The sequence below is a fragment of the Microtus pennsylvanicus genome, chromosome 1 (assembly GCF_037038515.1).
Source record: "Microtus pennsylvanicus isolate mMicPen1 chromosome 1, mMicPen1.hap1, whole genome shotgun sequence".
Taxonomy (NCBI): domain Eukaryota; kingdom Metazoa; phylum Chordata; class Mammalia; order Rodentia; family Cricetidae; genus Microtus; species Microtus pennsylvanicus.
Window position 1 is genome coordinate 183,046,890 of NC_134579.1, and position 25,660 is coordinate 183,072,549.

At 39.9% G+C, this 25,660-nt stretch overlaps 1 protein-coding gene across 2 annotated transcripts in view; it reads left to right on the forward strand.

Annotated features, from left to right (window-relative positions):
* Positions 1-25,660, forward strand: part of Ncoa7 (nuclear receptor coactivator 7) — a 140,914-nt gene that overhangs the window by 68,069 nt on the left and 47,185 nt on the right. For both annotated transcript variants that reach the window (XM_075946459.1, XM_075946470.1), the window contains exons 4-8: positions 17,514-17,593; positions 19,232-19,339; positions 22,248-22,361; positions 23,092-23,217; positions 24,837-25,021. In XM_075946459.1, coding sequence (XP_075802574.1) covers positions 17,514-17,593; positions 19,232-19,339; positions 22,248-22,361; positions 23,092-23,217; positions 24,837-25,021 — 613 coding nt within the window. The remainder of the gene's footprint in view (positions 1-17,513; positions 17,594-19,231; positions 19,340-22,247; positions 22,362-23,091; positions 23,218-24,836; positions 25,022-25,660) is intronic.

Consider the following 25,660-nt stretch of genomic DNA (forward strand, 5'->3'; position numbering starts at 1 on the left):
TGAAATGGTGGTACCCAGAGAGCATCCTGCATCCTGCAGTTAAAGCAATGAGATGAGGTCTTGCAAACTTGCTCTGCAGGCCCTGAACTTGGTCCACATTAGAACAGTTACAGAGAGGCATGTCTTCTGTCTGTGTTTAACATAACTTCCCAATGGGCCTAATGGTGTATGTAATGGTCATCTTAACAGGTTCCAGGCACATCAGAGAGGCATTACTTAGCCTATGGGCATACCTTCAAGGGGGTTCTTTTGATTAAGTTAGTTGAGGGGGAGAATGTTGACTTAGGGTTTCTGCCCTGCCCAGTTCCCACAGTCGTTAAGTCCCAAAGAAATTACACAGAGGTCTACATTAATTATAAGCTGATTGGCCCATTAGCTCAGGCTTCTTATTAACTCTTATAATTTACATTAGCCCATTATTCTTATCTGTGTTAACCACATGGCTCAGTTCCTTTTTCAGCGGCATAGTTACATCTTGCTTCTTCTGTGTCTGGACAGGACTGCAGAGGGAGCTTCCCTCTTCCCAGAATTCTCCTGTTCTCATTGACCTGCCTCTGCTTCCTGTCTGGTTGTCTCACCTATACTTCCTGCCTGGCTATTGGCCAATCTGCATTTATTTAAAACATAATTGACAGAGTATAGACAATTGTTCAGCACCAGGAGAATCCATCTTAAAAGTGGGCAGCACCGTTCCCTGACCACAGTATCCATTGTTCCCTTTTTGCTGACTAAGGATGCAGCATGCCCAGCTGCTTCAAGTGCCTGAGTAACTAATAAGCTTGCCCTTACAAGTTAAAGTATCAGTGTATTCCCTTCTAAAAAGAAGTGAATAAAGGAAAGTTGCATTTTGTCTTGTTTTTAGTGACTTCTTGCTTTGCTAAAATGGCTCTCTAATGTAGTGGGATCTGTTGAAAGTCTATTGTTGAGTTGAAAACGACTCTTTGTCTTCACCTTTCTAACTTTTCTTGATCTCACAAAATCAGTTCAATGACCTTGTCTCCTGGGATTCTCTTCCTGGCTCTGGCCAGAAAGGCCAGGCCAGGTTGCCACCTGCACTTTTATGCATTTATCCCATCTCCATTTGCAGGCTGAAGTGATCTAGACGCTGTAGTGTCTCTACCACCACAGGTTGTGTGTGTGTGTGTGTGTGGTGGACACACCTGTGTTTACATCTGGAGGCTTCAAGTGTCATTCCACAGTCACCATCTGCTTTGTATTTTGCAAGGGTTCTCTAAACGGCCTGGAAATCATCTAGTAGACCAGCCTGGCTAGCTAGGAGGCCCTAAAGTTCTACCTGTCTCTGCTTCCCAGTGCTGAGGTTACAAGATGGGCCGCCCTACCAGACTCTTTAATATAGGTACTGGAGATCAAGCTCAGGATACAAGGCAAGCACTTCACTGACTTGGTTTCTTCCCTGTCCTGACAGAGGCTCTTTCCATGTGCTTTTAGTGGAAGAACGAGTGCACAGATGAATGTACTTTGGTTTTGTTTCCATTTCCTGAGAATTCTGGAGGATATTGGTAACAGTACAGTCACTGGGTTGAAATTGCCATGTGGTTTTCCTTGGTAGCAATGAGTAAAGAGATGTCATCATGTCATTTCTTAAAAATAGCAGTGATGACCACTAACTTGGAGATCTGAGGCATTTCATCAGAAAAATCCAGTGCAGGGATCGAGCCTCCGGGTCGACCGCTAAATTTCAGGCTTCGTTGACTCTGACCACATTTGACCATCTTGGACAAACACCAGTTCAGATTTGATTGGCCTCACCCAATCTGTTACCTTCTAGAGTGGCATCGCAGGATGTGGGTCTTTCCCACTAGGGGGAGCATTAGACCTTGAGTCAAGATTCATTCCTGTTCCAGGTCTCTGCTGCTTTCTGTGGTGCTACTCTGGCTGTGAAAGGAGAGTGAGGAGATTTCAGAATGCAAGGATCTTGTCTTAGACTTGTGAAACTCAGAGTTGGAGGAGCTCCGTTATTACATGGATGAATATGAGTGGATGAGGCAGGCTGTGGTGGTCAGAGACAGGATTTTAGCGAAATTAAGTTCTGAGGAGAAATTTTGCTTATAGACAAAGCAGCATATGCTAATTTGTATAGTGTCTGAGGAAGAAAAAGAGCAAAGTAAGTACATGGCAAATTTGGGAACTCGACAATGAGGAAGGAAGGTGATGGAGTTTTGTTTGGTGGTGTTTTTTGAAGAGCTAAGGCATTTCTCTCAAGGGGCTTAGTTAATTGCTCCTTACAGATGTGAGGTGAGTCTGTGTCTAAAAGAAATGACCCAAGGCACAAACAGAGCTGCAAAAGAAGCAGCAAAGTGACAGCGTGGGCTCAGAAATGAAGACAGAAAAGGTGTAAAAGAGAGGTGTCTTATCTGGGTACAGAAATTATAAGGGAGTTTGTTTTCTTTCTATCTCTAGAAAGGATCTCACTATGTAGCTCTGGCTGCCGTGGAACACACTGTATAGACCAGGCTGGCATCGAACTCACAGATCCACCTGCCTCTGTTTCCTTGTGCCACTACACCCTGCAGGAATTTTCCTCCTTTATTTATTGAACATTATGTATTGCAGAAGGATACTTTGACAAAATAATGCTTTTTGCTTTTTCAGATAGACTTATCTGTGACTCACTGCAGCTTTGGCAATCAGTCATTGCTGTCTCCTGACACCACGATAAGATGCCAATGAAGAATGTTTTGGAGCGATTGAATCACTACAATTGCAACAACATGGCCCTGATTCTGTAAATGTTCTAATTTGTTTTTGAGAAAAGAGAAGGAAAGGAAGTAGTCACATCAAGACAGATTGCATCAGATAATTCATGGTCCAGTCTCTAGCACAACATTGAGAGGCAGTAAATATTATCAGAATCCTTCTAGAACAAGTGGATTCAGCATTTCTGTGCTTGCACATATAGTTACTTTCTTTTTAAAAAAAAAACTTCTACTTATATTGCTTAAGTTGTGTAGGGGGCATGGAGAGATGTCTCTGAGCTTAAGAACACTCATTGTTTTTACAGGAAACCAAGGTCCACTTCCCGGGACCTCTATGGCAGCTGACAACTGACTATAACTCCATTTTCAGAGGATCCAATGCCCTCTTTTAGTCAGTGCATGCATGTGGTGCACAGACATGTATGCAGGCACAACACCCATATATATATGTAAAATAAACAAGTATTTTTAAAAGAATCTACTTAGTGGTTCTGTGTCATACTACACTTTTAAACAGTAGCTATCACTGAGTTTTGAGAAAAAAAAAATGTTTAAAGACCGAGTTTCACTGTGTTGTCCAGGCTGACTGACCTTAAACTTACAGAGATCTTCCTACCGTTGTCTCTGCCCTCCTGCCCCCCTACCCCTCTGCCCCTCTGCCCCTTTGCCCCGTGCTTCTCTGCCCCTCTGCCCCTTTGCCCCATGCTTTTCTGCCCTTCTGCCACTGCCTTTGCCATGATTGAATTAAAAGTATGTGCAACCATGCCTAAACAAGTTTTATACAATCCACTGGAGCATTTAAAAAATCTTCCAGAAGATAATTAATTTACCAAAGAACGAAACTCTACTAAATTAGCAATATAATTAACTTTTGTTGTTAGAATAGTGCACATATCCCCTCCTAAAGCTTGCAGTTAGAATGGGAATATTAGAAATGCAGAGATTTTGATGTAGGACCATTCTTCAATTGAAACACACCTATGCAGCTGCAAGGGCGAGGCGAGATGGGTAGATCTTAGAAGTCAGGAAAAGAAGGCAATTTAGAGTTAGGTGCATTATTAAAATATCATAATGTCTTATTTTAAGGTGTTAATGCCCAGGATCCTGGATAGCAATGTAGAAACTTTAATGGAATTCTATTTGGGAAGCCATTATAATGAACATAAAGTACTTATGTAAGTAAGAGCATGGCATTTTGAGATGGCTGAAGGCACAGATTTACTTAGGGAGGTTACTCGCTATGAATGTGGCTCTCTGCTTTCCCACACTCTTTCCCTCTTTCTGTTCTCCTTCCCTCTCCCCTCCCTCCCTTCTACCCTTCCTTTCTTTGGTTTGTTTTTTCTTTGTTCCTGAGGTGGCAGTCTTACTGTGTAGCCCAGGCTAGCCTCAGATGCGTGATGGTTCTGTTGAGCCTCCTGGTGCGGGGTTGAGCATGTACCCCTTAACCTCCGATGCATCTTTATTCAACACTTAGATCACAGTTTCCCATCCTGCATTCAGAAGAAAATTAATGGGAGAAAGTTCAAAAACGGAAATCCTCTGCTTTTCGCTTGCTGTAGATATTAGTTTCTCATGAAAACATCAAAGTAACCCACAACTGGGTTCTTTCCCACAGTGGCAACCTCAACAACTTTTCACACGCTGCCACTTTTGCTCGGGGCTTTGTTTTTCCCCTTTAAAACCACACGGGTGAGTTTCATATCTGTCATTTGATTTTGCTTCAGCTCATAGGCTTAGAATGCCAAGGTTTTAATATTATTTTGATAAGTCTTAATCCGAACATAAATAAGCCAGGTCTTAAATATAATACATAATCTTCTGCTCAAAGGCAGAACGTTTTCTTATACTTTAGATTAGAAAGACTGGATAAGGGGCTGGAGATGGCTCTTCATAATAAAGAACTTGCTTGAATACCCAAGGCTTAGTTCAATTTCCGCTACAAAGAAACGACCTAATTAATATTTTTCTAAAATACACAAGGATGTAGCTAAGGAGGAAAGCAAAAAGCCAGAAGATGTCAGATGCTGGGGAGACATTGATCTGAGAATAAAACACATTCTTGGTGAAAAGACAAAAACCTTGGGAACAGAAGCAATAATCAAAGCCCCGTGAGGCAGGAAGTGTGCACTCAGGAGTAGAAACACTTAGTTGAGCATAGAAATAAAAAAAAGCTCACCATATGTAGGAAAAGATGAAGAAGAAAATGTAGGTTAACTGTAGGGGGGTTTTGTGGGTCATGGATAAGTGACTTGAAAATATTTTTAAATAAAAGTATAAAATTTTGTTGCAAGACCGGACATAATGGTGCATGCCTTTAATCCAAGCACTTGAAAGACAGAGGCAGGCAAGTCTCTGTGAATTTAAGGCAAAATTTGATCCAAATAGCATATTTCAGGACATCCAGAACTACACAGAGAGGCCTTGTCTAAAAAATAAAAAAAGTCATTGTTGTGAGGGAGCAAAGATGAGAGCAAGGCACAGATTTAGTAGTCTGTGCTAGAACAATGAAAGTCTTCAATTGAGAGGTGAAAGTTATTTTTTAAGTTCAAAGACAAAACAGTCTCAGATGTTAGAAATGTCCAGAAACATGTTTCTGGACAAACATGCGCTTGAATGTTTTTCATATATTTCCTGAAATAAATTACTGAGAGGGAGAGAGCTTCTTAATCTTTTTTGTTTTGTTTTGTTATTTTTAAATTGATTTTTATTGAGCTCTACATTTTTCTCTGCTCCCCTCCCTGACTCTCCCCTTCTTTCTGTGTATGGGTTACCTCACTCAAAATAATATTTTCTAGCTCCATCCATTTTCCTGCAAAATTCAAGATGTCATTTTTTTCTGCTGTGTAATACTCCATTGTGTAAATGTACCACATTTTCCTTATTTATTCTTTGGTCGAGGGCCATTTAGGTTGTTTCCAGGTTCTGGTTATGACAAACAATGCTGCTATGAAAATAGTTGGGCGCATGTCCTTGTGGCACAATTGAGCATCCAAAAGTGGTATTACTGGGTCTTGAGGAAGGTTGTTTCCACACATCAGCAATGCAGAAGTGTTCCCTTTTCCCCACAACCTCTCCAGCATAAGTTGTCATCAGTGTTTTTGATCTTGGCCATTCTTACAGGTATAAGATGGAATCTCAGAGTGTTTTGATTTGCATTTCTCTGATGATTAAGGATGTTGAACATTTCCTTAAGTGTCTTTCAGCCATTTTAGTTTCCTCTGTTGAGAGTTCTCTGTTTAGACAAAACGGGAATGGGAAAAGATCTTCACTAACCCTACATCAGACAGATGTCTGATCTCCAAAACTCAAGAAATGGTGAGCAAAAGAACACATAATCCAATAAAAAATGGAGTACAGAGCTTCTTAATCTTAAATACATTAAAATTTTGACTTTAAGATTAAGAAAAGAAGTTGATTGGTGGTGAACATCACAAGAATTAAACCTAAAAACACAAAATAATGAACATGAATATAAAAATGCATTCTGGTTTCCCCAAAACGCTGGTCTAGTGCCTCACTTTGATGCTGTAATTAATCAACTGTATAATTGTAAATTATAAAGTTTATAAATTATAAAACCGATTATGCATATCTCAGATTAACAAATATTTGAGCAACAAGAACCAAAAGAAGACAGAGACCAAGACTCTCCAATGGGAAGACTGTCCATCTCGTGTGTCTTTTGCTCTCTGGCCTTATGGCAGGCATTAATATGTACTTCACAGTCTGAAAACCCCCTTGTTTCCACATTCCAAGAAGTTCCCAGAGACATGCAGAGAGAGGGTTGTGTTGACCACGGCTTCAGTGCTTCTCGAGCCTCCACCTTGGGCTTCAGTGTCATGGTGTTCTTGGTTTCTGTTCCATGCTCGACTTTCAGCATCCATATGGCTATGAAATTTCTAGCTGGCCTGTTTTGTAAAACTTTAAAAAAAATTCAGAATATCAGCACTGGTAAGTCTGGTTCTAAAGGGAAATCATTCCGAAGTTTGAAACAGAGTTAAGAGATTTGAATGTGAGTGTCTCTCAGTAAGTTAGTAGCAGCAAAGCAAATGCCTCTTGTAAAACTGCTGTGACTGTATTGGCTTTGCCTCAGGAAGAGCATCCCTGTTCTGTGGAAGCCTCTATGCCTCTTCCAGCACAGCCTCCTGTAGCCTGTTCTTGTCATTGCTGAAACAAGCAAACAAAAGTGCTGATGATGACTGGGAAGCTACGTTCTCCTACGTCTGCTCTTGAGTTCAGAGGTTAGACCTGTCACAACCATTGCCATCAATGCCACACAAGTCTGTTTCCCTGGGTGTGTTATGTACAGTGGAAAATCTCACCACCTGAGAACTGCACACATGTGTTGGACAACCGCCGATGAGTGGTAGTTATCAGGTTGAAAAGTCAGTCATAACCAAGTGAGGCAGAAAAGTCCATAGGAAAACATTCAGGCTCAGTCAGAGGCTGGGTGCCTTGGCAACAGCAGAACTATCATGGTCTCTAGGCTGGAAAACCCTTCAAGATCAAGGCACTGGTACATTCGAAGCCTAGTGGGGACTATTTTATATTTCCTTTATTTCCTTTTAAAATTTGATTTGTCCAATTATACCCATGATGCCATGGGAAAAACAGATTTTTTTTTTTTTAAAAAAGAACGTTTAAAGGTGGGAAAGGGTAGGAAGGAGAGAAGGAACAAGATTTAGGAAGGAGAGATTGTCTTTTGGATGAATGATTGCCGTGGACTGGATGCTTGCTTTCCTCACTGACTTCATGACTCCTCATGATGTATAACGGGAAGCAGCAGCCTGTTTTACAAGAGTAAAGAATGAGATGCTGAGGAATTCACCAAAGCACATGCGGGCTAGCATGTGACAGAAACTAACGTTCTGCCCTCTGACAGCAAAGTCATAGCTTTGGTGTCATGAGACATAGCTCTCATCCCTGCAAGTCAACTCTGGAGGAAAACCAAGCCAATGCAAAACAGAGCTCCAGTGGGTTTGACATTTCCCCAGAATGCTCTTGTTTCTTAGTATAGAGAAAAAAGAGACTGCAGGTGAACTTTCTTTCCTTAGGCTGTAATTTTAGTGATGGTAATGTTGACACTCACCTACTTAAGTGAATTCACAAGTACTGGGACACTAGGGTTACTAGTCATATGTGTAGACATGCCCAAAACATCCATTGTGTTGATGGCTAATATAAATCAGATGCTGACCAAAATAACTGTCCTTATGTAGTCACTGAGTTTGGGGACTGCCACAGGGCTTATTGCATTCATTACTCATCCAGGACTGTCAGGCAGGACTGCTGTGGTAGAATAGTCCTCTAGAAAGAGCGTTTCCCTGCCCTTGGAACACCTCCAGATTTCCATTCAGTATGGTTCAACGTGCATTAAACTCTAACATCAGTAAGGAATATCACTACTGATCAGTCATAACAAGATACTGGGTGTGCCATACTTGAGAGAGAGGAAGTAGCATGTACTTCATGATTTCCTTTGTGTCAGGGGGTAAAATACAGAGTATAGTCCTTCTTGACACTTATTTTTCATTTCTTTTTAAAGTTGTAATAATTTAGTTTTTTCCAGGGTTACTCATCTCTCAATAACTCTAATTAGCAACATTGACCTATTAAGTGAAGAAATGTGAGTATCTCTTCAATGGAGAATATGTTATTTCTTTATGAAGAAATCCATGTCCTATATTTTATTCAAAGTCACTTCTGATTTTAGTTTTCATTGTTTTTTTTTCCTTTGAAAGAGAGTCTTGTGTTTCTTAGACTGACATCAAACTCCTGAGCTCAGCTGATCCTCCTGCCTCAGCCTTCTGAGTCGTTGAGGCTGAAGGCATGTGTCACCACATCTGGCTTTGTTATAAAATCTTGAATCTATCTGTATGACTTTCAGTGATCTTTTTCTGTTCTCACTGCCTCGCTTAGTTATCTTTAACCTCTTGTTTCTCTCACTCCTGATTTGCTTTTCCAGAATCGCCTTGTCTAATCTTTATTGACATCCCTATTTTATGTATTTACTCAAAATTACATGGGGATTCAATATAGAACTGGACTCATTGGTGGTCTATTTAATGCCAAAACTGAACCTGCCCACCAAGAGGAAGTTGTATGGTATTTGCTAGGAAATCCAGCTTTTCTCACTAGTTTTTAACGGTGATTTTCTCTACACTAAATGCCCAGTTTTTAATTATATGCTGCAGTGTTTTAATTGCTGTAACTTCATAAAAGAGCAGACTGTATGATTTTGCGATTATTTCTCTAATATATATATTTAAAATATAAAGACATACATTGAAATATGATTTGATTATTTTATACATTTATGCTTTTAGATAAAACTGATTATAAATTCAGTGTTTCTCCTCTAAAATAACTTTATTTTTCACTTAGCATTTAATCTAAATTTTTAATTAGAAAAGAAGATGATGTAGTTATAAAGATGAGATTCTTTTTGTGAGAGCTTTGCATGCCTCTTCCTTTATCTAAACTTCCATTTATATTCATCACTGAAGTTTTAAACTTTTCTTAATGTGTGTCTTGCTATTGTCATGATATATTTATTGCTAGACATCTTATTGGTAGACAACATGTTTGGAATTTTCTCAATTCCTTTTCTATTACAGCTATTGAGTTTGAGGCCAGCCTGGTCTACAAAACAAGTTCTGGGACAACCAACGCTACAGAGAGAAAGCCTATCTTAAAAAAAAAAATTGTCTGGATAGTTTTTAAAGCAATTTTATAAATTTTTGACACTTTATGATAATATTGGTTCTTTAGGAAGAAAATTAACTAGGTAATAGTCAGTTTTTCTTTTTTCATACTTAAAACCCTTATCTTTCACTTGGATTAGGGACTTCAAGACAACTGCATATGAACACTGATGTAGGGATTCTTAAATTGATATTGGCTAGTGTTTTTTCTTTCCTTCTTTCCCTCTTTCCTTTCTTTGTCTTACTGTGGTGCTGGGGATCAAACCCATGGCCTTATATATGCTAGGAAAGTTTATTACCACTGAATTACATTATTGTAATTACCACTGATTTGTCTTGCATAATTGCTTTTGTGTATAATATAAAGTCTTGTCTCAGTTTACAGGGGTGTACTTGAGGAGAGTTTAATTTCCCAGGATACCCTGGATAAGCAACAAGGGTACCTGGAGCACATTCCAGTGTTTCTGCACTTTAGTATTTGCCAAAACATGCATGGGCAGCCTGTATATGGCGGTTCTGTTGAACTTGCCCATATTGGGTTTCATGGTCTAAGTTGATGAGGACAACTGACCAGGTTTCTTCCTCACGAGGTTATCAGATCTCATTATAGATGGCTATGTGGTTGCTGGGAATTGAACTCAGGACCTTTGGAAGAGCAGGTAGTGCTCTTAACCACTAAGCCGTCTCTCCAGCTCCTTGAAAGTGAAGTCTGCTGTGATGCACAATTCCTTCTTTATCTCCGAGGTTTCCAAACTGTCTCCAAGACCCCTACTGTTTCTGAGTTTCTCTTCATTCCAAAGGTAGTTATTTTTTCTTTATGAATAACTGGATTTGGCTTTCTGTGGTACTGAGTTGTTACTTAGAGTACTGGGAGGGACCATGTCTACAAGCCTTTGCTGGAGTTGCAGTTAGAGACTTGTCCTCAAAGCATGCTGGATGATGGAAAGAGGTAACGAACTGGCATAGTACCTGTGGGATCTTCTGATACTCCCATGGACTCTTCCTTCGGAAAGCAAAGGGCTAAGCCACACCTGTGAACTAAGGTTTGGGTGATCGTAAGTAATTAGCCAGACACTGTAGACCTGTAAGTGTTGTGTGACACTCCTCTTGGGTAGACATAAGCAGACCCAGATGCTCATTCTTGGTAGGGAACTAGTGACAGCCCTGAGTAACAATGCCACGGAAGTCCAACTTGATGAACCAATGTGTTGATTGGAGTTACTTATACGAATATGTATGAGAGAGTACTTAAAGGATCGGGGATGCCTCAGAGGTACCTATGTCATCTAAAGACCACACCACTGTGCCTGAGAACTCAAGAAAGCTCTCTGTTCAATAGATCAGAGAGTTTCCATCTTAGTGGTCATTGTTGCTTATATAATCTTGGGCGAGGTTAAGGCTGTTCATTCTATCTTTAGTTTTCTAACAGTTGTAATGTGTGTTGTTATTATTGTATTATTTTAAAAAATGCAACAGAATGTATCTGATGGTTTTTAGAGGTGAGGGGGCCTATGTCCCTCACCTGGTGATCAACAAGGTTTTTTTTTCTTTTAAGTGTTTTTTATTAATCTGTTCTCTCAATACCGCATGACTTCCTTTCTGGAATGAAACCTTTTGATGATGCCTTAGAATTTTTATCACTCATCTATTTAAATGGCTGCATACATATGTCATTTGCACTATGACTAATGATAATGGCAACTGTGCTTACTCTATGCCCGGGTCCAAGATTCATACAACGTCACACGCATCTTACTGTTTTCTCAGTGACATTATCAGACAGTTCTTTATGTTGTAAATGACAGACTTGATGTGGAACACTTTCAAGTAACTTGCTTTCTATCATAAAGCCAGTGGAACACACTCATTTTTGATTCCAAAGTGAAATTGTTGTCAGATGTTTGGTGGCATAAGATGGCATAAGGTGACATGAGATGGCATGTGATATGCCATCTCTGGTTAATAACGTCAAGCACATCATGCTGTTATTGCCGAATGCATCAGTTTCTAGAATTGGGACATGAAGCTGGGGTTCTTTGAAAGATCTAGAGACATGGACGGTGTTTCCTTTGTGTCTCAGATTTCCTCTTATTTGAATGCCGGTGAAACCATCTTTCCTTTGTATAATGGGTTCTGAGGGGATTATTTTATCATCTGGATTTGTATCCAGATAATCTCATCATTTATTTATTTATTTATTTATTTATTTATTTATTTATTTATTTATTTATTTATTGTGTATGCAGTGTTCTGTGTACATTTTGCCTGCGTACAAGAAGAAGGCATGCTTTTTCAGACCCAGGCCAGCTGGCCTTGGTGAGTTCCCGATAGAACATCCCCATTGTCTCAGTGTGTGGGTGCACTCCTCGCGGTCCTGAGTTCCTTGCTCGTGCTCCGTCTCCTTCTGCTCCTGATTTGGACCTTGAGATTTCTGTCCGGTGCTCCAATGTGGGTCTCTGTCTCTGTCTCCTTTCATCACCTGATGAAGGTTAATATTCATGAGGATGCCTATGTGTTTGTCTTTGGATTCACCTTCTTATTTAGCTTCTCTAGGAACATGACTTATAAGCTCAATGTCCTTTATTTATGGCTAGAAACCAAATATGAGTGAGTACATCCCATGTTCCTCTTTTTGGGTCTGGCTTACCTCACTCAGGATAGTGTTTTCTATTTCCATCCATTTGTATGCAAAATTCAAGAAGTCCTTGTTTTTTACTGCTGAGTAATACTCTAATATGTATATATTCCATACTTTCTCCATCCATTCTTCCGTTGAAGGGCATCTAGGTTGTTTCCAGGTTCTGGCTATTACAAACAATGCTGCCATGAACATAGTTGAGCATATACTTTTGTTGTATGATAGGGCCTCTCTTGGGTATATTCCCAAGAGTGGTATTGCTGGATCCAGGGGTAGGTTGATCCCGAATTTCCTGAGAAACCGAAACACTGCTTTCCAGAGTGGTTGCACAAGTTTGCATTCCCACCAGCAATGGGTGAGTGTACCCCTTTCTCCACAACCTCTCCAGCTTTGTGGAAGCCTAGGCAGTTTGGATGCTCACCTTAGGAGACCTGGATAGAGGTGGGCGGTCCTTGGGCTTCCCACAGGTCAGGGAACCCTGATTGCTCTTGGAGCAGATGTGGGAGGGGGACGTGATCGGGGGAGGGGGAGGGAAATGGGAGGCGGTTGCGGGGAGGAGGCAGAAATCCTTAATAAATAAATAAATAAATTAAAAAAAAACAAGAAGGCATTGGATCTCTTCATAGATGACTGTGAGCCATCATGTGGCTGCATGAATTGAATTTAGGACCTCTGGAAGAGCAGTCAGTGCTTTTAACCTCTGAGCCATCTCTCCAGCCCAAGATAATCTAATATTTATTTATTTAAACTCTTTAGAACATTTTAGGCCTCATTTTCTGTGTAGCCATTGATGGCTTTGTCTGTTTGATCCTCTTTCCTCAACTTCCAACTTTCTGGGATTACTAATGTAATCCCATCACCACAGCCCATTTATGCCTCTCTAGTGATTAAACCCAGAGTGTCTTACAAGCTAGGCAAGAACTCTACCAAGTGGACTACATTCCCATATCAAATGTTATTTTGAAACATGGTCTCATATTGCCCATTTTCATTTTATCTTGTATATAGGGCTGGTAAAAATGTTTAATAACTTTGTTCATAATATTTTCTGAGAAATACAGAGCTAGCTTTCTCTTCTCTCTTTAGATACATTTACTTTTTTCCTCCAAATCCTTGAAGTAAAGGAGAGATTAGGATTTGGTAAGTATAAAGGGTAGGCATGAGGAGGCCTGAGACTGGAATTGGAGGAGTAAGGTCATTGGGACACCGGTACATCATAATCATGTATGAGGATAATCATAGACCCTCACCTTCAGTGCTGGAGTTGGATCTCTGTCTCTTCCTGCGACTGTCCCTGCTCCTTCCTACCTCTCTTCAGGATCAGAAGTCTCTATTGCCTGTTGGCTGTGTTTTGCAGAGCCTGTCTTGATTTCATTCACTGGGGCACAGAGTTGGCCATCTTTCTAGCTAACTGTAAGAAGTAAAGTGAAACTTCACATTCTGAAACCATGGCACAAAGATGGTTATGATTCTTAAAATGGGCCAGTTACTTCCTGCTCTCTTTATTTGACTAGTGACAGAGCATCTTGTCTGGTGTGTGACTTTGACACGTGCATGCAGTTTTCCAAGTGTGATGTTATTGTAGTGAAATGTTTTCCTCACGATCAGACATGTCCAGGTAGTTGATCTCTATTAGGAAATTTATTCTACCTTAAGTGCCAGATGTCATTGTGACATCTCAAAGACATTCGACGATCAGGTCATTTTAAGCTCCACCTCAAATATTTCACATTCTTAGACTCTCTCAGGAAGGGCTGTGCTCATGTATGTGTGTAGAGACCAGAGTTTATATCAAGTGTTTCCTTATTTATTGAAAGTTTTCATAACTCTGCTTCCACCTCTTCAGCATAGCCTGAGGGTGTGCGCACACCACATGGGCTCCACTTCTTTTTGAGAAAGGATCCCACTAAACTTGGAGATCATCCTTTCAACAGACTATTTGGTCAGTGAGCTCCAGAGATCTACCCGTTTCTTCTACCCCAGTGTTGGTACTACAGATGCCACAATCCAATTTTCTTCACTGGAGATGTGATTGTAGACTTTATGCATGCAGAGACGCACTTTACTGACTCAATCATTTCCCCCTCTTGTTTACTATTCTTGAGAATGGAGCTTGGAGAATAGAGTCAAAAAATGAGGCAGACTGAAGTCTCACGCAATGACCAACTTTATTCAGAGCATCAGACATTTTATACTGAGGGTTGAGCCACCTGAGTGAAGTGTACAATCACAAGGACAAGCTGAATGCATCAAAACTGTTTTCCATGGAGGCAGATGAATAGCAACAGCTGAAGTAAGCTAGTCCTATCTGATACTCTTGGGAGGAGCACAAAAACACATTCCAAGAACAAATCTGTGTTTTGAAGAAACTATGGTCACAAGACTCTTTTGGTGTTGCTTTCTTGGAGTTTTCTCACAAACAGCCAGGACTCCCCTCACATGACTCCATTCATGGACCATGTTGCGACACTGTAATTGTTTTAGTAGTAATACATGTTTGACATTTCTATTGGTACCAGTGGAAGATAAACTTTATTTTTTTCATAAATTCAAGTGTACAAATTAAACTTCCGCTGAAAGGTTTAACTATACACATTTTCTTTTATAGCTATGTAACCTATTAACTCTCCACCAGTCAGCGGGCCTGTGACGGTATTCCGCATTGCTTGGGATCTAGCAAAGGACAGACGGTAACAGGGCTGTACAGAGTGAGTGAGAAATTAGATGAGAGACAGTGAAGGGGCTGCACAATGCTGCTGATGTGGCTGCAGATGTTAGGAGAACGCTTTCCAAGCATGCTGGAGCCCTGCCTTTGATCCCTAGCACCACAGAAAGACCATGGGTGTGGTCATGATGTTAGAGCACTTGGGAGGCAAAGGCAAGACAATCAGGAGTTCAGAATTCTCCTCAGGTTCATAGTGCCTTTGAGGCCAGCCTGAGCTAGAGATGCTCTTGTCTCGAAAGGATGAGTGAATACATTAACAAATAATTGCTTGCCTTGATGAAAAAGGAGAACTGGCTCTCTGGAAGTCGTCCTCGGACTACATGACCACTGTGGTACCCCACCCCTTGTACTACCACCACACATTCCCTCTCTCTCTCTCTCTCTCTCTCTCTCTCTCTCTCTCTCTCTCTCTCTCTCTTAAAGAAATTTAGCAATGTATAGCCTTGGGTCAAAAAGAACTTTTGGAAAAATGTTTCTGGGAATGGTAGCCTGGGGCCCATCTCCCATGTAAACAAGCAAAGGCCCTAAATTTCGGTTTCTCTGACTCTTAAAGATGATCTTAAGAAAAAGGAACAGGCTCCAAAAACCACAGAGAAACCTTGTCTCGAAAAACCAAAAAAAAAAAAAAGAAGAAAGTTATTAATATTTCACTGCTTATCTTCGCGGATCTAGGTGACCCGGTTTTTATGTGTGTTATGAGACTCTCAGAAATCCCGTGGTTAAATTGTTTGCACAGTGGCTGTATGAAATGTTCTTGTCTGAGGTCAATTGCACTGTTCTCTGAAGTTACCCAGATGTGACCACCTGAAGGTGATTGGGATGAACTTTCACGGCACCGTCTTGATTCTCTCCTCTTGATTTTTTTTTTATTTTAAATATTGTTTACAGGAAATATTGAAAAACCAGAAAACTCCTATATGATGTAACTATTTCCAGGTTCTGCTACCTTCCTGGTCTCGCCCAGCATCCCTGTATCTTTGCATAGATAATCCACATGCTGATCATTTCTGTGGAGTGTGTGTCTTGCCAGAACCTCAGATGTAGGTGGCTGAGTTATTCCCATTTCGTATATTGCAACAAATTATGAACGGTTAGAGACAGGCTCCTTCATACTTATTGATTGATTAATTGATTGATGTCCGGTTGCTCCTCTGCCTTTTCTATCTCTGTGCCACATCATCCTAATGTATTCAGAGTTGTAGTATTCAATTTTTTTTATGTGCTCTTAAAAAATGTGTGTGGCTGTTTTAGATGGGCATGAATGATACTGGTCTGTCTATCTATCTATCTATCTATCTATCTATCTATCTATCTATCTATCTATCTATCTATCTATTTATCCCATTCTATCTCTCTTGACTTGAACCTATGGCCATGTACCTCTGGTTTGTTATTTTTAATTACTACCTTGGAATCCCAGAGCACTGCCACGTTTTACTTACCTTCTAGCTCTCCCCTTCCCCCTGCCTCAGAGGACACAGTGATGAATATCCTACGCAGGCTATTTTGGGTTTATTTAAAGTGTTTCCCTCCTGGGAGCCCCTATGCATCTGTGAGCTAAATTGCAATTTAGATGCACAACCTGTAGGTGCTAGGAGCTGCAATGATTGAATCAGCTTACGTTTCTGGCAACAGTTCATTTTTCTTTGAGACCTTCTGATCTCAGAGTATCTGTCCAGCTCCTTTGACATGTCAGGTGTGTGTAAAGTGATATCTAGTTTTCATGTGCATTTTTTTTTCTGCCCAGATAAAACTTGAAGTATCTCTTCTTGGTTAATTCTATTTTACATTCTCTTGTTATGCTGATTTTTTTCAACCTGTTGGAATATGACTCCGTGGTTTTTGACATATAGATTAATATATTACAGTGTATTTAACTATAACAATTAAGTTGGATCATATGTGACTGACTATGTTGTTTTAGACCATTTTGATCTATAATAACCGGAAGATTATCTGTGAAGGTGTCTTAGTTGTTAGTGTGCCTGCCTAGTATGCAGAAAGCCCTGGTTTGCTCCTCAGCATTGCCTGAACCGAGTGTGGTGGTACACACCTGTGTGTGGGAGATGGAGGCAGGAAGATCAGGAGTTCAGACTCATCCTTGGCTACATAGAGAGTTCAGTTCTAGCCAAAAATACTTGAGAACCAGTCTCAAAGTAATAAAACAAACTTAAAAGAATAGCAAAATCTATAGTCAACCCTAAACTCTTCTTAGAATTATGGCTCTTTTCATTTTTTTTAAAATGCAAATATTTTAAGAAATGTATGTTTACTATCTTTTCTTTTAGTTTGTGTTCATAAATTCTTAAAAGAAAGATAACTAAATCAGAGAGTGATCATCTTACAGCTATTGCTACACAAAGCAATCCATTTTCTAAAAGGCTAAAGTCATTTGCATTACTTACCATTTATGTGTTTATATAATGATTATTCTGCTTTAGCTGCATCCTCATTGTCATTAAATAGTCCAATTTAAACTCATATTTTAATAACTGGAAACCTTACCATGTTTTTGCTCGTATTATTTGATTATGATGAGCATTAATCATTTATTTTGTGATCACAGATGCCCTGTGCTTTATGAGTATGGTCCATTTCTGCCATAGCCTATTTTCCTACTGGTATCATTTTATATCAATTTGATAGTGGATTTTCATATAATGTAGATGTAGTCTGTCTTCAATTCCTGAAAATGAAATTATTCACCAGTATATGATTTAATTCTTCAGATGACAATCAAAGCAAAACTCATGATAAAAAAGAGAAGAAGATGGTGGTACAGAAGCCGCACGGCACCATGGAATACACTGTAAGTGTGATGGATAGCCTGGATGGCTGTTATCCCTGTGCTGGGCAAGTGTACTGTTTCTCCTTGACTCACCTTGCTCCTTATGTATATTCTGATTGTATAACCATCAAACAGTGTGCTTCCTTAAGACCCATTTTAAGTCATTTCTTTTCCCTCCATGTGTCTCCCTGGCTACAATGCCTGTCATTCCGTTGTTATGTGCCTTGCTTAGGATCATCTGGAAGACCATGCAGGCATCCACTTTTCTCACCACTCCTTGTTCACCCTGCTAGAACCTGGTTTAATGAGATTATTTTTTTAAATAGAGAAGCAATATTTTTAGTTAAGGATGCCCTAGTAGTTTTGTTGCTCCAAACAAACAAATGGGTTGTCTCCAGTCTCTATCCCAGATATCTTTAAGATACAAAAACATCAATCTATAGCTGCTTAACATATCCTTTTAGATCTCTATGTTTGTTCCTTCTCCAGGAAGCAATAGCTCTGTGATCAAGTATTTATACAAACCAGGTGCACACTGTTAGATTTACTTTCCTTGTTCTCCATGTCATGTCCTCTTCTCACCATCCAGAAATTCTAGAGCAGGTTTCATTCTTTCATTTATCAATAAGTCATTTTAACATTGCTCACTGATATGATGTTTTGAATGTCTACCTCGTGCCTTAACTCTTGATTCATGAGGAGATACTAGGCACCTTTTATGTTGTATTCTTGGCACATGACAGAATATATGCTTCCATATACTTGGAATCTATAGATGAACAATGTTTCCAAGTGTCATTTGCTGTGACTTCGCTGTGTGCGCCATGTACTTACCTCTCTCATTGCACTCTGAGCTCTTGGAACCCAGAAGCTTTGCTCTGTTTATCATAGACTTCATACTATGTGAGCACAAAGTTGTAGTTCTATTTAATTTCACTGTAAAATAGCACTGCTGAGATGCTTTGGTTTCTTAGAAGAAATTAAATATTGTTGCCCTCGCCTGACTGTTTTTCTGGTAAATTCTTATTTTAGATTAGCTGTGTAAAGCCATAGAGCCAGTGAAGAGCAGTCCTGAAACTCAAAGCCGTTATTTTGGTCCTAGGGTCTGAATTCTCATTATACGTCTTTAGTTGACCCCCAAATCCTGAAGGTCTCTGGGTTGGATATGTTTTATAATAGCAAAATAATACACCTAAGTTTTGCCAAAGGGAAGTTAGAACTCTATTAGTGTAGAGTAAAAGTTGAAGATGAGGGAGTCCAGAAATGAACTGAAGTTAAGGTTCTTTGTGTACAGGTTCATTGAGTTTTGCACATGAAACAGACATGGGGTCACATCTAAAATCTCAGCACTTGGGAGGGTGGTTGCATGTTTGAGGCAAACTTGGGCTACCTAGTGGTCTTCAGGCTGGAGTGCAACTTTGTCTCAGCACAAAACCAAAAACACAAGAGCAACACAAAATGACTGCACCTCAACAAAGAATCACCCCTCTTCCTCATGGTCCATCTGGATGAAACTATTACTTTTTCATTCACTGTCCACTGCTCTCATGAATAAATTGGTGCTCTTTACTGAAAGTAGTTTTGCTTTTCTGAATTGGTTGTTTCATTTTGTTTTGGTTTTACCTTATATACTGACGCTTGTTCATTTGACTACTCCAGGCCGGAAGCCAGGACACCCTCAACTCTATCGCCCTGAAGTTTAACATCACTCCCAATAAATTAGTGGAATTGAATAAACTCTTCACACACACTATCGTCCCAGGCCAGGTAATTATTTTTGTGTTGAATATTACTTTAGAAATTTTGCCTTCATTTTTCTTTGCCGTATCAAATGACTTAGTACTGATGTCATAGAACTGTCTTCTGAACTGTTTCCTCTGCCAAGATCCAAGAATTCTGAAGGCGATTTAGTTCTTACAAATGGTTCAGGGATTTGTACTTGGGAAATGATTAGCACATTTATGATCACAGTCTTTAACTTAAGGAGGAAGTATTTCATGAGGCATCAAGAGGAGTTTTAAGTCAATATAACATTTTTTTTCTGTAAAATATAACACAGATATCTTAGAATCTTTAATTTTGATTTACAAGTTCAGTTTACTCTACTCTGTAACACGACCCCCATTTTATTTTAATTTGAAAGAATTGTGTGTGTGTTATCTTAATTTGTTCCATAATTATCCACCCACCAAAGAAAAAGACATTGAGAAAGAGAGTGGCAAGAAAACCAGTATACGTTGTCTTTCGGGATTTTAATATCTTATTTTTCAACATAAATAAACCGACAAATGTATAATCCTGCTGCTTTAGCTTATTACGGTAAGTCTTTGGAACTCTCTATGATTCTATTTTCTGCTCTTTTTTTTCAACTCCAAAAGTACATTCAACCAATGTATTTAAATTATTCAGTCATTGAGGCAAATGCAGCCTTATCCACAGAAACACTGGATCCTGTGAGCACACGTATGTAGGTTCCATTGTTACCCTTATGGAGCTGATTTGAAGATCCCCTTAAGCCAGAGAAGAGGTAGCCTGGCTTTGGTGACAGGTGTCGGGAGGAATTTCATTTTTCTTGGGAGCTGAGTGAACCAAAACCACCTTCTAGATTGGTTGCTTCAAAAGACAAACAGCAGGATCAAATTAGCTTTAAAAAAGTAGTTGAGGCATACAGTGCTTGGCCGGAGCCCTGAGTTGGGCAGTTTTGTTACTTGTTCCAGTTTTGATGGCATGTACAAAGAATGTGCTTTTACACTCTTTTAAGTATCCATCTGTGGACTTAAGATGGTTTCCTACTTATAAGACTCCTTGGCTGACAAACTTAACTTTTTTCTCTACTTTAAAGAGACAATTTGTTTTATGATAAAGAACTTTAGGGCCTCAAATCTCCATCTATCTTATACTGGAATGAACTCAGTAGGAAAGCCTGCTCCCGCTGTCCAGGATCAAGGCCCAATTTGACACTGAAGACGCTGAGCTTCCACCATTCACATGCTGCCTCCAACTGTGTTACCTCAGGCTTTCCCAGAGTTTGGGTACACTCAGTCCTCCAGCTTAACAGCATAAGATAAATAAGAGCATTACGTACTAAGACGACACAGCTAGAGTAATTTGTAAATGGCTTTCGTAGAACTCACAGCCTTGACAGTTGCTTTTAGCCTGTACTGAAGTTGTGGAAAGAGCAGCTGTCTCTTTCCAGTCTGTGCATTCACTGCCAGCACATCATGGAGGCTTGCCGGAGACACTGTCTGAGAATAGTTACATTTCTGAGAAGCTGATTTGTTTGTATCTTTCTGCTATAGTTTCTGCTAGCTGCTGGTAGGCCTCTTTGTGTTGATTTATGGAAACTCAGAGCTGGTTTTGATCAACCTTTAGTGGGTGTTTCATCATTGTGTAGTTCTCTCTCTGTGTGTGTGTGTGTGTGTGTGTGTGTGTGTGTGTGTGTGTGTGTGTTTCCTTTCTGTGTATGGGGGGGGTGTAAATACAGATGAACACATTTTGTCAGTATGAGAGAAGGTTTTTGGAGGCAGCTCTCTCCTTCCACTTTGGCGATTGAGGCAGCATTGTTCTTGCCTCTGGGGCACTGCTGTGTACTCAAAACCAGCTGGCCTGTCAGCTTCCTCGTGGCTCTCCTGCTGCTGCCTCCCACCTTGTTAGGAGTGCAGGGACTGTAGATGTGACATTGCATCTGGCTTCTTTTATGGGTCCCAGGGATTGAACTCAGGTCATCAGGCTTGCACAGCAAACACTGAGCCATCTTGCCAGCCCTCTGAAGTGAGGTCTACATAGAAATGCTAATACAGTTGAGCTGAGCTCAGTTGTGAAATGATTGGCTTCAAATTCTGTCTATAACAGCTAACAGTCATCATTTTAAGATTATATTTGATTCTGTGCCAAGATCTTGAATGATGGTACCATAACACCAATTCAGAAGGCAGATAATTTTGCAGTAGAAGTTATGATACACTTGTTAGGATAGTCTTATTTTTATATAGATGAAATACAAACAGGAGAGAAAATGTAGGGATTACTGTATTGGTATTGTCATGTACAGTTCGTTCTGCAAAGCCCCTGCTACTTTGACACTCAAGGCCTGATTGAAAGTCACCGGCGTAGATTTGTCCCTTTTCTACCTAAAGGGGTATTATATGTTGTAGTCTGCTATGCTTCTTTTCTTTTTCTCTCCTCATATAGGATTAGTATTCCTAATACAGAAATCTAAAATTCAGAATGCTCCAAATTCTGAAACTGAGTCCATTTTAGATTTGGAGTTTTCAGATTTTACAAAGCAAGAAAAGTCTATGCAAACATATACATAAACAATATATATATATATATATATATATATATATATATATATATATATATATATATGCTGAAGCTGAAATACTGACCCCAAGTATTTCAGGTAAGATACTCAAGCTGTGTTCCCTCCCTCTTTCCCAGTTCCTATTGTTCAGGCCTTACCTGTCCTACAATGTCAGTGTTCCATATCCACTGAACTGTGCCCATTTATATCACTTAGTATGGTTCATGGGTCGTTTAGAAGACCCCATGTTGTTTATATGTATAATGGAAGCTATTGGGTCTTTTTGAGACACTGAGTATGATGGGCAGAGTAGGAGCTATGGAGTTGCCCGACTTTGGCCTTCACTCAGCCTTGCTTTCTTATGCCCAGGTCCTGTTTGTGCCAGATGCCAGCTTCCCTTCTAGTACCTTACGGCTTTCATCGTCCACTCCTGGTGCTACTGCCTCTCCATCATCATCAGATGCAGAATATGATAAGCTGCCTGTATGTAACCTAGCTCCTTACACACTGAGGTTCATTTCTATTACAGTACTTTCTATTAGTGGTGGAAATCAGTACACTGTGTTCTTAATGATTGCATCTGAAAATTCCCCTAAAGGAGTGAGGACAGGGATGTTGCCGTCAGTTGAGAGAATGCATCCTCTCCTGGCACAGCTGTTTACAGAAGGTCTCAAAGAGAAAGGTGAATGCCTTATGCAAAGGTACGATGCTAATTCCCAATTAAGTGAGTAGATTGTGCTTTTCCAGGGAATTGGAGTTCGTGATCTAGTATGAATTTTTTCATCTTGGATATGGTCTAAGGCATTTAGGGAAAAAGTTTTGTGGGCTCACATACATTTTTTAATCTCAGTTTGATTTGGACCCTTATCAAACTTACCTCTAATCTAGGAAGTAGAAGTTTTCAACTTGTATCGATGCTGGTAACGTTAGTGTTAAAAATCACTTAAGCTGTATCATGATTTTTGTTTTCTGATTGTTGGTGATTGATACAAAAATCCAACTTTTAGAGAATTTCTGAAAAAAGTATGAATATTCTGTTCCTAATAGAAGAGAAACTTTGAAAACCAAAAAATAATTTTGGTATTTTTGAAGGACATGTGTCATTGTCCTTTTTAATGTTCAAAGAAAAGCAGGTATAATATACTTATGGTATAATGTGTTTTGAAAAGGGTGATTTTTTTTTCCTTTAATTTTGGACATTTTGCTTTCTAAGGATGCTGACTTAGCAAGAAAGGCCTTAAAACCCATTGAGAGAGTCTTATCATCGACTTCTGAAGAAGATGAGCCAGGTGTTGTGAAATTTCTCAAGATGAACTGTCGCTACTTCACGGATGGAAAGGTATCTGTTCTGTGACAGGTTACCAGTCAAGAGAATCTGCAGAAACTAAACAAGATCGCACATTGCTGGAAGGAAGGCTCCATTAAAATATTTTACCCACAGTTGATATGCAAGATTTGAAAAACTTTCATAATTGATTTTCTTGTTGGATATTTGGTCTTTTCTCATTGAAGGAAATATATTAATTAAATAGAAATATTTTTTATTTTGTTTGGTTTTGGAGGGGGTTGTTTTTCTCTTAAGTTTTGTTTTGTCTTGGGGGGTAAGTTGCACAAAGAATCAATAAAAGTTAAAAAGAATTTTTTTTAAAAAAGAAATAGGTTTCCTTGTGATCTTGGATTTGCCATTTCTCTTTTTGCTCTTGACCTGTAGGTTGTTAGGGAGACAGTTTGAGTTGAACAGCAGATACTCTCAACTTTAAATTTAAATCTCAGCTCTACTACTTGCTAGATATGAGACACAAGGAAGGTATCTGAATATCCTTATTGTCTGCCTTTTCCATCTATAAAATAAGAATGATACTAACGTTTAATGAGTGGGGCATGACACTTTACAAGAGATGATTTGTGTGAAGATCTTAAGCGCTAATCTAGGGAAAAAAAGTTTTCAGCTTGTGTTGATGCTGATGCTGTTAGCATTGAAAATGACGTCAGCAGCACCAGGCTTTTCGTTTTCAGCTTGTGTTGATGCTGATGCTGTTAGCATTGAAAATGACGTCAGCAGCACCAGGCTTTTCGTTTTCGGCTTGTGTTGATGCTGATGCTTTGAGCACTGAAAATGACGTCAGCAGCACCACGCTTTTAGTTTTCTCATCGTTGTCTACAAAAGAAATCCGACTTTTAGTGAACTTCGGAAGAAAGGCCTATGTTAATATTCTGTGCATAGAGTGGAGAATTTACATCAGGCTACAGACAGTAGAGAAACTTTTGAAGACAAAATAAGTAATTCACAAAGATAATTATAAGGCTCATCAAAGCTATCAACTGACTTTGCTGCCGGAAACCTCTCCTACTGTCCCTGGCAGATATTACCTTGCTGATCAGCAGGGTCTCTCATATAATCTGATAAAGCTTCAGATTTGGAGATCTGCAGGCTACTGTCTAATGTCCACGGCGCAGCTGTACAAACTGGAGCTGCAAATTTTCCCTGTTGCTGTTTCTATTGAATTCTGCTGGAATGAGATTTGTGACTGTGTTAGACAAAAATATTAGGACGTCTTTGGCACCTGATTCTCTTTCAGTACCACAAAGGAGAATGACATGCTAGAGACGTGCTGAAGAATTATCGAATACTGTGTTCTTGATCATGAATGGGCTTGGGACAGTCTGTTATTTTTCTAATAGAGAACTGGGAGCCCATGAGACATGAGTGTGTGAGCCAGGAACACAACACGGGCATCTGATTGCACAACAGGGAGCTGTCACTGCTCTGCTGCCTCCCCAGCCACCAGCACTGTGACTCTCCAGCGTGTTTTCTAGCTTTCCTAGCATAGATGTGATTGTCACATAGGAGATGGTGGCTCACAAAGCCAGTGGGAGGACAGAGTAATTAAAGGTTCTATGGTGGGCAGGGAATGTTTTTCTATCTCAAGTAAGGTCTTCTGTTAATTCTTTCTGCAGGGTGTGGTTGGAGGTGTAATGATCGTCACTCCCAACAATATCATGTTTGACCCTCATAAGTCCGATCCCTTGGTTATTGAGAATGGGTGTGAAGAGTATGGCCTCATCTGCCCCATGGAAGAGGTGGTCTCTATTGCCCTGTACAACGACATTTCTCACATGAAGATCAAAGATGCTCTGCCATCGTAAGAGCCATTTCTTCTTTTTAGACCAGGAGTTGTTGAGAGCTATAGATGGAATTTCAAAGTGAGGGTATTTACAGGGCCAGGGCATTGTAAAAGCGAGGGACTGTGTAGAAGAAAGCCAAAATGTAGAGAGATGTTGTGTTGTGAAGTTAAAAAAAAGAAAAATGGGAAGTAGAGATGATTAAGGAAACTTGTGCATTCAAATAGTAAAAGAAAAAATGCTTGCCTGAAATCTTTCTAGAGGTAGATGGATGGATAGATGGATGGATGGATGGATGGATGGATGGATGGATGGATGGATAGATAGATAGACAGACAGAGGAGAGAAAAGAGGAGCTGAGGGTGATAAGGGGGTGGGGAGTGACTAATGATTAAAATCATCCTCACTTTCAGGTTTTGTGTCTTGTGGGGGGGGGATATTTAGTGGGTCCAGCTGCCTCAGAAAATAGGAAGGGAACAACTGTGAGGGGTATCAATCCTCATTACTTGCCTGGCTAAGTCTAGAAAAACATTAATTAACAGCTGAACCAGTTGACACCATTGTATGCTTTGCCCCAGCAGGGCTTGGCAGCTGTGAGCCCGAAAGCAGATGGTTAGATTAGTCTCAGTTGGGGAAACGGGCAGCTCGGACTGGGGAGA